The sequence below is a fragment of the Harmonia axyridis genome, chromosome 4 (assembly GCF_914767665.1).
Source record: "Harmonia axyridis chromosome 4, icHarAxyr1.1, whole genome shotgun sequence".
Taxonomy (NCBI): domain Eukaryota; kingdom Metazoa; phylum Arthropoda; class Insecta; order Coleoptera; family Coccinellidae; genus Harmonia; species Harmonia axyridis.
The window spans coordinates 6,926,202-6,943,309 of record NC_059504.1 but is presented as its reverse complement, the minus strand read 5'-3'; the positions used below and the strand labels follow the sequence as shown (position 1 = coordinate 6,943,309).

Sequence of the window (17,108 nt, the reverse complement as noted above, 5' to 3'; positions counted from 1 at the left end):
CTAGTTTGCAATTTTCATTTCGCAGGATTATCATTTATTATTCACATTGAAAATTAATGTTATTTTTTTAATAAAAACATTCAATATTAATCAGGTTATTTCCAGACTTCTTGTTTTATCTTAGTATTGACATGAAATTTCCAGTGTTTTTTTTTAATTCTAAAATTACTTGTTGTAATTTTCAACAACTTAGCTTTTTTTTATATATATGTTGAAAAAAATTATGTTTGATATTCGATTCGGTATAAAAATTATGCGTCAATTATTAGTAGAAATCAATAATATATAATTTTTCGAAGATATCTACTGAATTTTTTTTTACGTAAAATTCTAGCCCCATATTAATTTTGAAATTATTAATTTTTCAAGAATTTAAGTATTCGGCTTTCGAAATGGATCACGGGTTCAAACCCTGCCGCTAGATATTTCATAGTTTTTATGTTTTCATCAATCTCAGCCTTCACGGTTTCTGAGCTATAAATGGAAAAAAATTATTTCATTCAAAATCCGAAACAAGAGAATTAGGTTATTCGTAAGATTTTTATATAAATTGAATTGCCTAGTCTATGAATGAAATATGAGGAAATAACTTGTGCAAAATTACCACTATTTTCCAATGGAAGTCCCTACTAATCAGTCATTACTGTATATAATAATTTAAATTGATAGGCAGATAATTCGAAACTTAACCCAAAGATTATAATCTCGAATTTATTCTATCCAAAATATCTCAATTTACTTTTTTAATGGACAATAATCGAATGGTCAGAAAATAACCACAAATTTCAAAGAGCAAAGCAGTGGCGTAGTAGCTATGATGAATAAGGGGAACAGAACAGCGCAAATATCAACTCAAATTCTTCATCTTTTACGTCATCAGGCCAGGCTTCTACGATAAGTTGAAATTCAAAGTTCCCGCTTTAAAGCGACAGGCGTATTTGTCAAAACGAGTCAGTGACAAACAATATGGCCGACGCATCGAAAAAGTAAGGTTGTTTTATATCTCGATAGTGAAATAATATTGCAGATAAAACTGTGAGTAGCTGTTATTTTTAATCTTAAAATGTAGGTTTTATATTTGAACAAACAAATTCGAAAAGGAAGTACTCATTTTTGCAAGTTTAGGCATTTGTATTATTTTCATTCATTACCTGTCAAATATCATTACTTACCGCCATACTCAACTGTTTTCCAGTGTTTTGTTTATACATATTTCTAAGTTGTATGCTGAATATTTAGATAGACGTTATAACGTTCATAGTGCAATAATGTTTTGGCTCCCCCCTGGAAACTTCGCTGTAAATAAACTTGTTGATCAATCCTGATATTTGTCAGATTTGGGAATGTTTAGATGAAGGTGCGTTCACATTCTCAGAAAGCAGGATTCTCATTGAAGCCATAATATGCTACAAAAGTCTCAAACAACTTGAATATGCCATTAATCCTATTTGAAATAGGTACTTGAGTCATTTCGTTATTTCATTAAAAGCTTATGATTGTTTATCTATATATGTGTCTTAAAACGAAAAATAATTATTATTATTCAATTTATAATGTTTCTTATTTGAGTTAAGCATGTTTTACATTCGTGTCAAAAAATGTTTGACGGACATCACTGTTTCTACTAGTGTCTCGAGCTTTATTGTCATTTGCTATTGTACTCATATATGCCTTATTTTTCGTAAACTATGAATATATTATGGACTCGCTACGTAATTTGTCATCAAATCAATATATGTATACAATTTCTCGCTGCCTGAGAAGTTATAGCTGTATCAGGTTGTTAGGTTAGAAAACTACCAGTGTAGCTATTATTAGAACGCATGCGCATTCATATGCCTTTTTTACACAAACAGTACATGCGCGGTGTAATACATAGTACCATCGGAAATGCTATATCAGTCAACAAAAAGTAAATATAACTTATTTGAATTGATTTCAGACTAACGAAGATTATAAAGAAAACGAAGTGAAGAAGAAATCTGTATACTTTTTTAGTTTTTTCTAATCTTCCTCAGACGAAAAATGATAATAAAAAACCTGTTCCCAAACTTTGAAAATTACGAGATACCTATTTGCACAATCGAATAATTATATTCTGAAAATATGAAAGTAACATGTTTCTCCTAAGCCTCTTATTAATTTACAGTTATTATATAGATTGATAGTTTCCAAGTTATCTTACATTAGTTATGTATATACATTTATACAAAGTACAACAATTCTAAATAAGTCATCGATAAAATTTGAATATTGGCAAAAAAATCAAAATTTAATGAATATTATAATTGTGCCACCACAAATTACTTTCGTGAATATAATCCTAACTTGCCTTAATTCAATGCCTATAATTATTGTTTTTGATGGACTAATACTTTTCTATTGTGAAATGAATTTGTTTTTGCAGATCGCAATGCCTAAACTCAAAAAGCCTTTGGAATCGACAAGGACTTCTTCCAGAAGACAAGCAAGCAAAGAGGCTCTTAAACAGCTCCAATTATTATTGGATGATGAAGATGACGATGCATTTGTAATACCAGAAGAAGAAGATAAAAAGGATATACGTCTGGAACCTACTCCTAAAAAAAGAGTTGTAAGTAATTTTTTCATTCTTCATACATAATATTGAATATTCACATTTTTTTCCAGGTATCGCCAATTATAGATTCGCCACCACCCAAGAAAAAATACAAACTTAGTCATAGAAAATCATCTGATGGGAATGGTCAGTCAAAATTTTTTTGATCTGATGATAAATTCTTACATAAATATATATGTTTCAGATCGAGATGTTATTGTGCTGAAGAGTATATCCAACTCTAATTATGTTCCCAATGAGAATACCTTGGAATTAGAATGTTTCGTTGAAGAACTGTCAGATGTTCAGAAAGAGATGCAAAAAAAAGCAGAATTGGAGGAAAGAGAACTCCAAGCCAAATTAGATGAATTAATAAAAAGCAAAAAGGCAGAAGTTGTTTATCAAGGTGAAATGAGTTCAGCAATAGAAGTTAATGAGCTTATCTCAGCATGTAAGTATGAATTTATAGAATATTTTCAAAATTCAGCATTATCGTTTAAGTTTATACTCAAAACTCCCCCCAAGATTTGAAAAATCAGTATCAAGACCTTGTAGAAGAAGTCTTTAGTTAGAAATTGTATATTGTTCTCATTTATTTTTCAGGTGGTAAAAAATCAGTTTTCAAGCCAAGCGAAATTCCACAACTTAATGAACTGGGCGAACAGTCCGCTCCAACTATCCAATTGGTTATGGATCCTAGGACAGGTATTATTGTCGGGAGTATGCATAGTACAAACCAAGTACAAATTTCTACTCCTCCAATCGCAAAAAATAAACTTCAGATTTCTTCAGCCGTCAAGGCTGTTGCATCGTTACCACAAAATACACCCACTCCAGCCCCAAGAAATATGAGGTCGAGAAGAGGGGGAATATCTACTCCTCCAGCTTTAGTACAATCGAGAACAAATACTTCTACACTTACTAGATCGAACAGTCATGGTGTAATAACAAGAGGAAATTCAAATACCACTAGATCAAATAATTCGGTTAGGGGACTTCCACAGAGTGGAGCGTCTTCTCCAACAATACAAACGAGAGGAATGAAAAGTATACCCACAATTCAGACTAGGAATAATAAAGCAACACCACCAACCACCAGTAAGAGGGTAAGGAAAGCAAAGAAAGTTTTCGATTTGTAGGAATGCTTTTTTGCTCAATGTTTGGAAATAAACCAATTGCACTATGTTCAAATCGGATTATTTGCCAGGAGTAATGATACTCCAAAGAAAACACATTGTAGAGTAATTTTTTCTCAATGTTATCACCTCCCTCTCTATCTTATTAATTATGCAGCCAAAGTAATATTTTTGTAATTTTGTTATTTGTTAAGTGCCATAAGAAAGTCTTCTCTGCTTGAATCTATTGCCTGTTGATGTTTGCTATCAATAGATTTTAGTATTTTTTTGGTACTTGGATCTATTTTATAGTTGCATAGATATTAAGTGGAGAAAGAGCATATTTTTATGTTCTGTATATTTTGATGAAATAAATGTTATTTTTCAAAAAATTATAGTCTTGTTGGCATTCAAGAAAACCTCATTCGAAGAAATACTAAAGCTTTATTTATCAGTTGCCTCAAGTACGTTGCTCGGTGCCAGCAACAGAACTTCATGAAAGTTTCAATTCAAGATATCAGAAATCACAAAGTTAAAATTCCTTTAATTGGTCGAGTTTTTCATTTTATTTTACGTCTCATGATCAGTTCAAATATTTGCCTTAATTTCTGATAATAGCAAAAAAAATTCTAAATACATTACTTAATTTTGTAATAAGAACATTAGTTCTCAAACGATCATTTCTATAAAATTGTTAACTTAGAGGTAATATACTGATAAAAGTACAAAGCAAGTAGGTGAGACATTTTTTGCTTACAGCCTATCATTAATGTTCCTGTTGAAAAACAAAAACAAGTGGTAGATTTGACGTCAGAGGAAAATCGTAATCAGGCAGATAACAGGGAAATTGCATTTAGTAAGCTTCAGGGAAAAACTTATCCATCATTAGTAGTAGTTGCAAGACCGCATCTCAGAGTTACCGATTTATCTATAGACAGACCAAAACTTGATGCTAAGGTGAAAAGTGTTTTAATGCATCCTCCTACTAAATTCACAGAGTGGTAAGTTATAGAAATATACGATAAAAGTGTTTTGGTTGATTATCTATCTTCACTACTTTGTATTCCACAGAATTAATCAGAAATTCGTTTGCGCTTTTTCTGTGAAGGCTGAAACATCTTGAGCCACGCCCTCTATGTGACAATTCAATACCGGATTGGCCACTCTGTGCAGACCCAGCCAATCCAGTATCAAATTGCTGCATAGGGTAACATACCAGATAGAACTTATATTGGATTTGATTTTTTTACGTTTTTCTTATGACCTATGAATTTGCAGAGATTTAAAAATCTGAATATCTTTTGGAATTCTAGGTTGATTCAACAAGGCCTAATTCGTGCTGAACAAAAATGTCCTGTGCACAGTAATACCCAACTTAAATTGGGAATGTACAGTGATGTTGCCAAATTTCCATTTTCGGGTGGTTATGTTTGGATATCCGAGTGCTGTCCTCAAAGATTTGTGTCGGTTTTTAATGGTTCAATCTTTGAAGGATCACCCCATCCACCTGTTGTCATGTTAAAGCTCATTTATCATTGGGCTTGCCAGACAAATATTCAGAATGTCACTCAATGGGTAAGTTTGTTTGAATTTTTTTATTCCAGTCAACTATTCTATTAGGGTAGAGGAGTGTAAAAAATGTTTTCCTAATTTAAAGCCAAAAAATGTAAATGCATGAATTGAAATATTGTATATTGCGAAGAAATAAAAATGGGAAATAATAATAATTTATTCATCCACAGGTAACATACATATATCAGTTCAAGCAAAAATAAATAATTATACACTTATTAATATGTTACTGCAGAAAGGAGTTTGAGACAGTGTGACTGAACTCAAATCAAGCCCAAAAAAATCTCAATACAGAAGAAATGCCCGCATAAAATGTTCTGTACATAAAAAATTCAATATACCCAAATGAAGAAAAAAAACACTCAAATCCATTTATTATGTAGCTATCATAAGCAAGATAGGAGACCATTTTAAATTATTCAGGGTATGGTCCGTATATCGCCGAGAATTTCAGAGCGATTACTAGTGGTTTTCAATGTGTCAGGTAACCTGCTTCATATTTACGGACGTTTGACACTTGTCATTGGTCAACCAAATTTTTCTTTGACAGAATTTTGGAGGTTATAAATTGTTGATCTCTTTTAATTTGTAAACAACTAAATGTTCTTAATGGATCTAAAGGGTATTTGTTTCATAATTAAAATAATGAAGTTCTTGGGTGTTATATCTCATGGAAAATGTTCATAAACAATAATCTGAAAATTAAAATGACAACTGCCAAGCCGAGTGGGCGTGGTTACCGAACCTAACCAAAATAAAAGTACGGTTGCTCTGGTGACAGATAACTCACCAAAGTTTGAGGAAATAGTCACCCGTTTTTGAGGAATTTGACATATACAGACCACCAACTTACTAATCATAGTAAGCAAGGTGATATACGGACCATATCCTCAATGAGTCCAATAGTTAGATTTTTTAATATTCCAAAAGAAAAATCCATTATAAACTACTAGGGCGGTATTGAACATAATCATTCATGCATTATTCAAAATAACTGTTTACATTATACCAACAAATGTCTTGCCTTATAGGTTAAAGTGGATAATCTATATGTGAAAGGTGTATATGTATGGCTCAGAGGTATATGTACAGTTGCTGTACAAAGCCGGCTACGACAGTTGGGTGGCCCCGGATGTCGCATAGAAGTAGGCGTGATTTCATTGGGAACCACATCCCATGATGGAAATCAAAGGCAAGTCAAAGTGGAAGTACTAGGAGTATTGGAGTCGAGCACTAAATACCTTAGACTACGAGCGGTGGAACCCATGCCTGATGGAGACAGAAACTTTAGAAAGAAATTCTTGAAGATTTTAGAACCAATTCTGAGTTGGGTATGTACAGTGATGGACAGTTTCTAGCTTCATGAAAAATTTTTCATTCGAAGTTTGAAAACGAGTAACTATTCGTAATAAATGATAATATGTTTATATATAGTATATTCATCGTGGCAGCGAAATGACTTCATAAAAAAGTTTTCCAGCATCGTTGCATGTTTTACAGTGAAATCATTGAAGTTGGAATTTATTCAGTATCCTTAGACTATAATTTAACAATAATGAATTCGTGAAGAATGTACAATGTTTTAGGTGCACCCTGCCAGTACCATCGTGACTGATTTAACCGTAGATAAAGCTACTTTACATCATATGGGTTTTACGAATGTGATTCAAACTACTTCGAATGATTACAGTCAGAGCAATAGAACTATAATGGAATTTTTGAGAAGGATTGTTCCTAGAATGTTCCAAAATACTTTGTCTCTTTTATCAAGACAAATTATCCAACAATTTCTGGACGAGCTAGTTTGGAGGGAGTGGTTTGGTATAACTTCTCAATTGGTAAGATTGTATTCCATAACGTAACACTAATATTATTATTATTTATTTCAAACAAAAGATACAATGCTAACAAAGTACATATTCTCCAAGATGAAATATGGTCATCATCGTTAACAACATTTACAGCTGATGTTGGACACATGAACTGATTTCTCGTTAGGCTGTATAATGAGTATCCTCAGAAACTGTTAGTTTCTGAAAATGCCAGCAAATGCTTGAAAAGATACACTAAAATAATAAAAAGTGCGTTTTTTCAAATGAAATTGCCTCTATTTGAATTGAAAAGAGATTAAATTTCCTGAATTCTAAAGTTTCCCAATAATTAAAATCATCCCAATGTTCAAATTTTCTTGAAATATTTTGTGATCGGCGGCAGGGTTATCAGACGAAATAGCGATGGTCCCAAAACGGATCCATGCGGTACCCCACTAGTTTTCGAACTGATTAAACAACTGAATTACTGAGGCACATTTCCTGTAATAAACTTAGCTTGTTATTTTGAAAGTCTTGAACAAATTCATTTTTCTTACAGAAAAGTAAGTAAAAACTTAGGCATTTAAAACAACAATGAATTATAACCTCAAACAGATTGATATAGTAAAAATGTAATGAATTGCATGAATTGTAATCTTTACAATGAAATGTATCGACTCATTTTATTGATTTTGTTTCAGGCATTCGACAATATTCTTGCACATCTAGCTGAGCAAACTAGATCGAATACACACACACCTCTTGTGCTCAGATTGAATAAAGTTGCGGCAAACCCGTTCAGATGTTGGAGCAACAATGCTGGAAGTCCGATACCTGGCAACAGTGCAACACCAACTCCTGCACCTCGTGCATCCAAAATCTCTGAAGAGGCATCGTCCACGTCCAAGAACCCCCCTCAAGCATCAGCAGCAGCGGCTGCTACACCTGCCAAGACTCCTGTTCCGGAAGTGAAAAAATACGGAAGAGGAAAAAAGAACAATGCTCCCCAAGTCCAAGTAAGTGATTTTCCTTTACAGCACAACTAGGTTATCGCTAGCAAGCTGAGGATTCTTTGGTGAAAGAGGTACTTATGACAATTTTTCAGGTTGTTCAAGAACGTCCGAACAAGCCCGTATCACCAGACGTTCCCGAGCAAATGGTGCCCCTCGAGAATTACTATTACGGTACAATAGACCCCCTGATCACCTCTTCGTCGAAGGTCACCCTAAACATGAAATGTCCCTTCTGCAAGAGCAGCTTCGACAACAACATCCTCCTTCAGAACCATCTCTTCAAGCATGCACACAACGTTTCCAACGATGCCTACCTGTGCCGTTATTGTTTGACGAGCGTGTCTACGGCCAACGAACTGATCCACCACGTCAACAAGTGCCATCCCGGAGAGACCAAATTCGACTACGGCTTCGTGTGTCTGATTTGCGAGATACATTACATGAATCCGTTTGTGTTGGGCAAGCACATGTCGAAAGAACACATCCCCCACGAATTACCCTACCAGTGTGGAAGCTGCTCGTTCAGGTGCTCGAATCACAAGCAGGTCATCGATCATTTTTATTTGAAACATGACGGTGGAGCCACGATACAATGTCCGTTCTGTCTGAAATCTACAACCGTTTGGTCAAGTGAGTATCATTCAAATTTATTAAGTGCTCGTCGAATTTTGAGAATGTTTTTTCTTCAGAAAATACAATTTTTTCAAGGAATATGCATATGTATAGTATTTTCAAAGAAATGAGAATACACAATAGCAAAAATATACTAACTGACTAAAGAAACTGCAACACCCAGAAGGAGCTGTTTAAATTTTAAATTTTTTCTAGTAAAACATAGATAGTATAGGAGTAAATGATTGAAATTTGGAGAAAAAAAACGAAGGGTTTACAATTTTTTTTAATAAATTTGTTAATAATGTGTTTGTCCACCGCGAATATCTATACACTCCCCAACACCTCTCGGCATGGATGCAATAAGATGGTCTTTTTCTTCTTGAGGGATACTATCCCAAGCTACCTGTACTTCGCGTCTCAGAGCCGCCAAAGTCAGTGGAGGCTGGGGTAAATTTCCAAGCCTTCCACCCATGATGTCCCAAACATGCTCTATGGGCGAAAGATCGGGGAATCTGGGCGGCCATGGCAAAAGATTCACATGGGTCGCTTCGAAAAAGTTTAAACTAACTCTGGCAACATGAGGTCGGGCATTATCTTGCTGAAATATTGGATTCTCAAGCCGGTTAAGATAAGGGAGAACATATGACTTCACTATTTCTTGAAGGTAACGCAGCGCTGTCATGTTACCTCGAATAAAGACTAAAGGTGACCTAATTTCATGTGCAATAGCACCCCATACCATGACGTCTATTATCCGGTGTACATAACGCTCAACATCAAACTGAGGTTCACGTCTTTCTCCTCGACATCGTCTAACCCTTCTTGGGCCATCATGTTCACCCAAGGAGAATCGAGATTCATCAGAAAAGACGACCTGGTGCCATTCCACAGTCCAATGTTGACGTTCTCTGCACCACTGTAATCGTTGCCGGCGATGCTCAACCGTCAGAGGTAACACAAGATGGGATCGATAATGCTGCAGTCCAAAAGACCTTATCCGGCGGTAAACCGTTCGGACAGTTACAGGATGACCTTGTTTTCCTATCCACTCATCAGCCAAAGATCGAGTTGTCGCAAATCGGTCTCAAATGGCCATAAGTCTTAGACGTCGATTTTGAACTTCCTTTGTGCCCTTTCGACGTCCGGTGCCTACTCTTCTTCGATTTTGGGCATTATCAAACCTCGCTTGACAACATCTTATGAGTAGTTGGATTTTTGTTTGTACGGTTAGCGATTTCTCGAAATGACAACCGCGCCTCCCGTAGACCAATAATTCGACCTCTTTCAAATTCACTTACCTGCCGATAAATTCCGCGTACACGTGCTCTAGGCATTTTAACACTAACTAAACATCGACTTTGGATCTCTTTGAACAGCTGGTTTGTTGTGAAATTCAAAAATTGTTTACATGGAGAAACCTTGACGATTTTTTGTCCAAATTTATCATTTACTCCTTGCTATACTATCTATGTTTTACCAAAATAAATTTTAAATTTTAACAGCTCCTTCTGGGTGTTGCAGTTTCTTTGTCAGTTAGTGTACAATATTAAACAATCGATACATTTTCCAATTTTCAGGTGGAAGGAATGTTGCCCAAAATATTCACTACTTCATCCAACATCTTCAAAAACACCAGAAGAAGCAATTCGCTAAAAGATGTGGCAAATGCAATCTCTGGTTCGTTCAAAAGGAAGTCTTGAAAGAGCACCAGCAAAAAATGCATATATCCCTACGTGGCAAAGCGGGACTAGTACCTTACGCTTCGCCTAGGAATGGAGTGATGGTGCCAAAATCGAAAATTGACAAGGATCCATGCGATGCGGAAGTTATCAATTTTTCTTCTCTTTATTATAATGTTTCCAGCGATTCTGTATGCAAGGAATGCAATCAGACTATCTCATCTTCCAAACATTTCCCGTAAGATCAATCAAAATACTTTTTTGGATCAATGATATTAAATTTTAGTTTTTTTTTTTAGATCGTTCGATAACTGTCAGAATCCTAACTGTCAATATTCCACGTGTTGTGCCATTGCCATGATGACTCACAATGCAAAATGTAAAGGACTGAACTCTGTGATACCACCAGAAACACTTCCTTATGAAATGTTTTGTGTCTGTGGCTTCAGAGACGTTGATGGTAAGTTTAATTTTATATTATTGAGTTTTTTTTTCTAATGGTTTTTAAATTCCAGGAAATTCGATGGCGAAGCATTTAGCAATCTGCGAAAAGAAATCAGCCTATCCCTCGGAAGCAGAAGCAAAATCTGCGACAGTAATGCATAGTATGTTAGATATTTTGGGTTTAGTTAGAAAACCTGAAGAAAAGCCATCTGAAACTATTCCCATCGAAGAGAAGACTGAGGACTCGTTGAAAACTACTAAAAAAGCAATAGATTCGACTGAGATAAATATACTTTCTGATGAAGAGGATGAAAGTCCTGTAAGTGTTGAAATTCTGGAAAAAAACAAACCAAATGAAAATGATTCCACATTAGAGAGTACAATTAAAGAAGAAAATACAGCTATTATTGATAAACAAAATTCCAATATCGATGACAAGGTTATTGAAAATAAGAAGGAAAGTGAGGAAGACACGATTATAGATATTGAATCCGATGAAGATATAGTAATCAATGATGAAGTCATAACTAAATCTCCACAAGATATACCAAAAAAAGAGGAAAAACAAAATTTAGAAGTACTTGATGATGACAATGAAAACGAAACTGAAGAAATAAAAATTGACTTGAATAAAGAACAGAAAGAAAATGAATTTGAAATTAATGAAATTCCAGAAGTGAGTAATTCCCCCAGTGAAAAAGGTACCACTGATCATGATATAGAAAAGGATCTCATGACAGAAAAAGAAGAGAATGAAGTAAAATCTACCGAAGTGGAAACTGAGAAGAAGATAGAAGCAGATATCACTGAACAGAAGATGGAAACAGATCAGACTGAAAAAAGTATAGATAGTGATGAGATAGAAACAGATCAGACTGAAAAAAATTTAGATAGTGATGAGATAGAGAATGAACAGATTGAGAAAGAGAATGAAGGAAATCTTAATGAAAAAGAGATTGAAACAGAGAATTCTTCTCAAATAGAACAAATTGAAGGAGAGGTGGAATCTGATAAAATTGAAAAAGAAATAGATGATACAAATATGAACATCGAGATCCATCACACTGAAAAAGAGATGCCAACAGAAAATACGGCAATGGAAGTAGATCATGATGAAAAAGAAATGGAAGTAGATCATGATGATAAAGAAATGGAACTAGATCATGATGATAAAGAAATGGAAGTAGATCATGATGAAAAAGAAATGGAAATAGACCAAGATAAAAAAGAAATGGAAATAGATCATAATGAAAAAGAAATAAAAATAGATCAAAAAGAAATAAGAACAGAGGAGACTCAAAAAGATAATGAAATAGAGAATACTGTGAAGGGAATTGAAGAAAATGATATGGAAGGAAATATTGATACAGTTGAAACAGAAAAAAGTGAATGCCAATCGCCAAAAAATCTTGAGGGAGAGGTTGAAGAAAATCTTACTAAAGAAAAAATCGGAACAAACCATCCTGAAGAACAAATAAATAATGTTGAATTTGAAAGTGATTCAGCAAAACTGGCTGCAAATGAAGAAGAAAATTTGGAATCATTGGTCACGCTTGATGAAGTTCCAATGGAAAAAAATAAGAACGATGAAAAAGTTGATTTGGAAGAAACAAATAATGAAAATGATAATAAAAAAGATAATGAAATTACAGAAATTTCTGGAGATAGCAGTGAAAATGCAACGGAGAATGACCAGCAATTAAATGATGAAAAAGATGGAGATATTCAAGAACAGGAAGTTGTAACACAACAAAATGAATCAAATACAGTTTCTGATCCAAATTCTTGTCAAGAAAAATCTCCAGTATTTGACGAAGTTATTGACGACAAAACGTTAGTTGGTACACCATGCAAAGATAGTGAAAACGAAAATGTGCAAGAAGATAATTTAATTAATGACGTTTTAGCAACTGATAATGTTCCGACTACTAATTTAAATTTGACAGAAGGTTCGGCGAGTATGGATGTGGACTAGATTATTTAAGAGAATAAGGTTAATCATATTTGATTATTATTTTTGTAAATATTTTATTAATGGTATTTTCAACTTGTATAAAGAGAGTGTTTTGTTTATATTTCTGAAAAAATAGTACCACTATTTAATCAGGTATCCTAGAATTGATTTGCTACATGTTATATCGTGGTGTTCGAATTATATACTGTATTTGTTAAATTTTCTTTTCGATATTTTCACTCAGAAGTACTCTATATGTTCAGTTTTGATTTCAGGATACCTGAATATTTTTGTTAAGAGTTTTTATTATGTATAAACACGAATACAATATTTCAATTAAATTTTCTTTCATACTTCTGACATGAATAATGTCTATAATTGAGCTTATTTGATTTCAAATCACTTTCAATAACAAACTCAAACTAGTGGAAAGACTGCCAAAAGGTCAACCCAAAATGATTAGTCTATATATACAAGCTTTTCCTATTAACGAACTGAATCACGATACGAACCTAATAAAAAAATTTCAAGTTTCTAGGTCCTTTCGTTCGGTAGTTATTGTGTTTATGGTTAAATCTTATCGTTTGACACCATTTCCGGCTCAAAATTCAGACATTGTGATTAAATTGATATTTCTTAGAAAAAATCCATAGTTCCATGCGCCTATCTTAAAATTCGGAAAATTTATGCATAAACCAATCTTTTTGCAAAACTCACAATACCTCTTTTTGCAGGAAATTATTAAAATAAAACGTTGACATTGTTACCGTAACATGCTTTCTCTATTGCAGTATCGTAATGAGTTCATTACAGTTCTAAAAACAGTGCTGTAATGAACTCGTTACAGCATTGTTTTCAGTTATATTTTTCGTTTTGTGGTTGTCTAGACTGATTTCCAATCCTATCAAATTTCAACACGCATTAATTGTCAATATAATATAATTTGGATACAGTGAAATGATTTTCAACATTATTCGCAATTTATCTTAATTCTGGTGGTGTTAAATCGATTTCGTCATACATAATTAACGAATTTAATGCGTAATTATAAATTACTTTAAAATTCCGTAATCTGTCAATTTTCGTAACAGTCGCACCAACTGCCAAGATTCAATAAAAAAGTCACTAGGACTTATAATCTGAATTTTTCATTGAATGTCGACAATATTTCACAAAACTTGATTGAAATAGAGAAAATATCGTCTAATACTCGTTGCAGAAGGCAAACTCGTTCTTGAATTTCGCATTCGTGTTTTAATAGTAGCCCATTCTGCAACTTATTTTAGAATATTCAATTATGAAAATTCCATATGTTGAACACTGTCGTTTGCGCTCATCTTGGAAGAGACAAACTGGAATACGTAAAATTGAATAAAATAAAATTATTTCAATTCATTAGAAGAAAAATATGAAATTTTTCAAATGAAGTAATAACGCACAAAATAAATATTGGACTGCTGATTCCCAAGTTATGGGTATCAGAAATTAAGGCCAACACCCTGTATCTTCAAAACTTCAGGATACACAAGCTACTTTTCTGAAAGACCTTCATTCAACACTAAGCTATGGCCACCATCTCATACAACACCCTGTATATTATACCCAAGATTCATATCGCTCACTGTGCTTTTCAATAAAGTCGCATTTTCAGGTATTATAATACCAAAGCCTCGATATTCAGACAGTAACAAATTTGCAGAACGTTCAATTCAGCTACACTAAAATAATTTGAATTTCATCTCAACTCAAATTTTGAGGAAGAACATAGAAGGGCAGCTCAAATTGCATAGCCTAAAAACAACTTCTTTTGCGATCTCTAAGGCATGGGATTCTCTCGACCAAACGATCCAAAAAACAAAAAACCTAATAAATAAAATCACTTTATTGTAATAAAAACCATCAATTCAATTTTCAACTATCCAAGATTTGGACGTATAGGAAATGCTAGGAGGGTCAATATTATATAGTAACTGCATTTATACCAATTCCAATAGTTCACGTCAAAAGCTTTACACTAGGAATAAGACAAAATTTTTATTGAATTTTTTCCTCATTTTCATCAATTTTGTTTCTTTAAGTACCTAATTCAAAAAAAAAAAATTGGAAGTTTATTACGATTTATTATTAATAGAAGCTGAGCAATAAAAACAAAGTAAGATTACTTCAATTATATTAAAGTTTCACATAAAATCTATTTTCAAGTAAATTGATAATTCTGAACTTAATGTAATACTACAAAAATATAAATTTAACTTTGAAAATCATCAGTATGAATTCATAACTTACTGACAAAAGAACAAAAACATCAATATGTCCTTTAAATCTATTTTGATGACAATTTTAGAGATTCAGTCATCAGGGGAATGCCAGGCCAATCTTTCTTCATAAAATTGGATTACAACTTGGGGGCATTTAACATTAGCTATTTTTGCAGGAACCAGGTCTGTGTCGTCAGAGTCCTTGAATTTAATGAGAAACATGAGTTGTCCTGTAGTGTCTGAGGCTCCAATAATTTTTTCAGCTTCTAAACCTTTATCAAAACCTGTTTTTTCTTTATTACTTGACCTATCATTTTTTTTATCAGTTTTTTTTTCTGTCTTCTTTGCTTTGCTTTTTTCATCATCAGACGAATCTGATTGTTCAACTTGTTTTTTACTTACTTTCTTCAATTCAGTTTTCTTTGTTCTTTTCCTATTCACTTTATCATCAACTGAAGAATCAGAATCTGTTAAAACTTTTTTCTTTTCATCCTTATCATTTTTGGCAACCTTATTTCTTTTTTTGGAAGAGTCATCATCTTTCTTAGATTCAGTCTTTTTAGACTTTTTGTCTGTTTCAGATTCAATTACTTCTACTGATTTACCTTTTTTAGTTTTTTTACCCTTTTTATCATCCTCAGATTCTGAATCCACTTTTTTTTCTACAGTTTTCTTCAATTTCTTCTTCCCTTCATCTTCTGAATCAGAATCTACTTTGTTTTTTTTATTTCTCTTTTTTCCATCATCTTCTGATTCTGGAGTAGCCTTTTTTTTCTCATTCTGTAAAAAAATAGAACCAAGAGAAATTAGAACAGGGACATTGATAGATAAAGATGATCTTGAAATTTCAAAAGGGAATTATGAAATATTTAAATACATACATATAAAATGAATAAACACAATTTATTACATTACAATGCATGACATGCTTTGGCAAGTTATTTTGTCATTATTATCATTAACAATAACCTATCAATAGTAATGATGAATAATCAATATTCAAATATGGTGTATATATTCATAACAAATTTGTATTATTGTGGGACCATCATAAGAGCTGTAGTTCTGATTAAACTACAATCTACAATATTTATTATTACTCATGGCACCTGTTGACACTCTGCTAACCGACCCAACATATTTGATTATTTATTTTTAATATAATAAATATGTGGAAATATTCTTAGTATGTTGGCAATCCACCATAGGTATAATTATGAATTGTCGGTAAACTTAACCACTTAAATGAATAAGAATGTGATCAAAACAATTCTATCACCTTTTTTTTTACTTCTGATTCGTCAGATTTATCTGAGGATTCAGAATTGCTTCGTCTTCTCTTCTTGTCCTTAGAAGATTCATCATCTGCTTTTCCTTTAGCTTTACGATTCTTTTCAAAAGCTGCTATTAACTCAGGACAGTCCAAATTGTCTTCCGGCTCCCAAGTATTATCAGCATTGTCATAACCTTTCCATTTTAAAAAATATTCCACTTTGCCATTAACAACTCTTCGGTCAATAATTTTTTCAACAGAGTACTCTTCCTCTTCACTATCACTTTTTTCCACCCTCTTTTTTGCCATTTTGCTAAAAAATTAAAAAAACGGTTGTATTTTAGCGGCCATTGATTTACATCTTGAGAACTGTAAAAACGGCAAATAAGACAATAGTGAAAGGCACAATTCATTGGTAAATATATTTAAATATTTTTAATTATGGGCTTTTCATTAAAATGTAAAAATAATTCCAAATTAAATACCTATAAGAAGAGCAAGCAGTTCTTCACAACGCTATAGTCACTGCCGCTTTTTATTCAATGGCGCGGACGTTATTATTAAATGAATTCAATGGTGGGATAATCTATGGTTGGTTCTTTCGTGTTATGGAATTTAAATTAAATAATTCATTGAATCTACAAAATTATATTATTTTTTTCATTCGAAGGAGTATATATGAGCAATTAAGAGTAAACTTAAATATAATCGGTATTTCGTATGTTATCTACTTAAAGATATGTGTTTCGTGTTCTGTGTGTACACCCATAGAAAGCAAGGTCTATCATTTGGCGCC

At 33.1% G+C, this 17,108-nt stretch overlaps 2 protein-coding genes across 3 annotated transcripts; one reads left to right on the top strand and one right to left on the bottom strand.

Annotated features, from left to right (window-relative positions):
- The first annotated feature begins 882 nt into the window (after nucleotides 1-882).
- On the top strand, nucleotides 883-13,159 carry LOC123677474. Of its 2 annotated transcripts, none has more exons than XM_045614009.1 (14): nucleotides 883-1,035; nucleotides 2,408-2,593; nucleotides 2,650-2,725; nucleotides 2,784-3,029; nucleotides 3,182-3,684; nucleotides 4,453-4,694; nucleotides 5,007-5,268; nucleotides 6,297-6,596; nucleotides 6,852-7,103; nucleotides 7,778-8,092; nucleotides 8,182-8,719; nucleotides 10,282-10,621; nucleotides 10,683-10,843; nucleotides 10,899-13,159. In XM_045614009.1, exons 2-14 carry the CDS (start codon nucleotides 2,414-2,416, stop codon nucleotides 12,800-12,802), a joined length of 5,319 nt encoding a protein of 1,772 aa, XP_045469965.1. In that variant the 5' UTR covers nucleotides 883-1,035; nucleotides 2,408-2,413; the 3' UTR covers nucleotides 12,803-13,159. The 2 variants fall into 2 exon arrangements, with proteins under 2 accessions (XP_045469965.1, XP_045469964.1); XM_045614008.1 differs by lacking the exon at nucleotides 883-1,035 and adding an exon at nucleotides 1,172-1,357.
- A 1,775-nt stretch (nucleotides 13,160-14,934) lies between these two features.
- Nucleotides 14,935-16,942, bottom strand: LOC123677888 (chromobox protein homolog 3-like). Its single transcript, XM_045614618.1, has 3 exons — nucleotides 16,798-16,942; nucleotides 16,319-16,625; nucleotides 14,935-15,819 (listed from the first exon to the last, which is right to left on the bottom strand). Exons 2-3 carry the CDS (start codon nucleotides 16,619-16,621, stop codon nucleotides 15,130-15,132), a joined length of 993 nt encoding a protein of 330 aa, XP_045470574.1. The 5' UTR covers nucleotides 16,622-16,625; nucleotides 16,798-16,942; the 3' UTR covers nucleotides 14,935-15,129.
- Nucleotides 16,943-17,108: the final 166 nt, after the last annotated feature.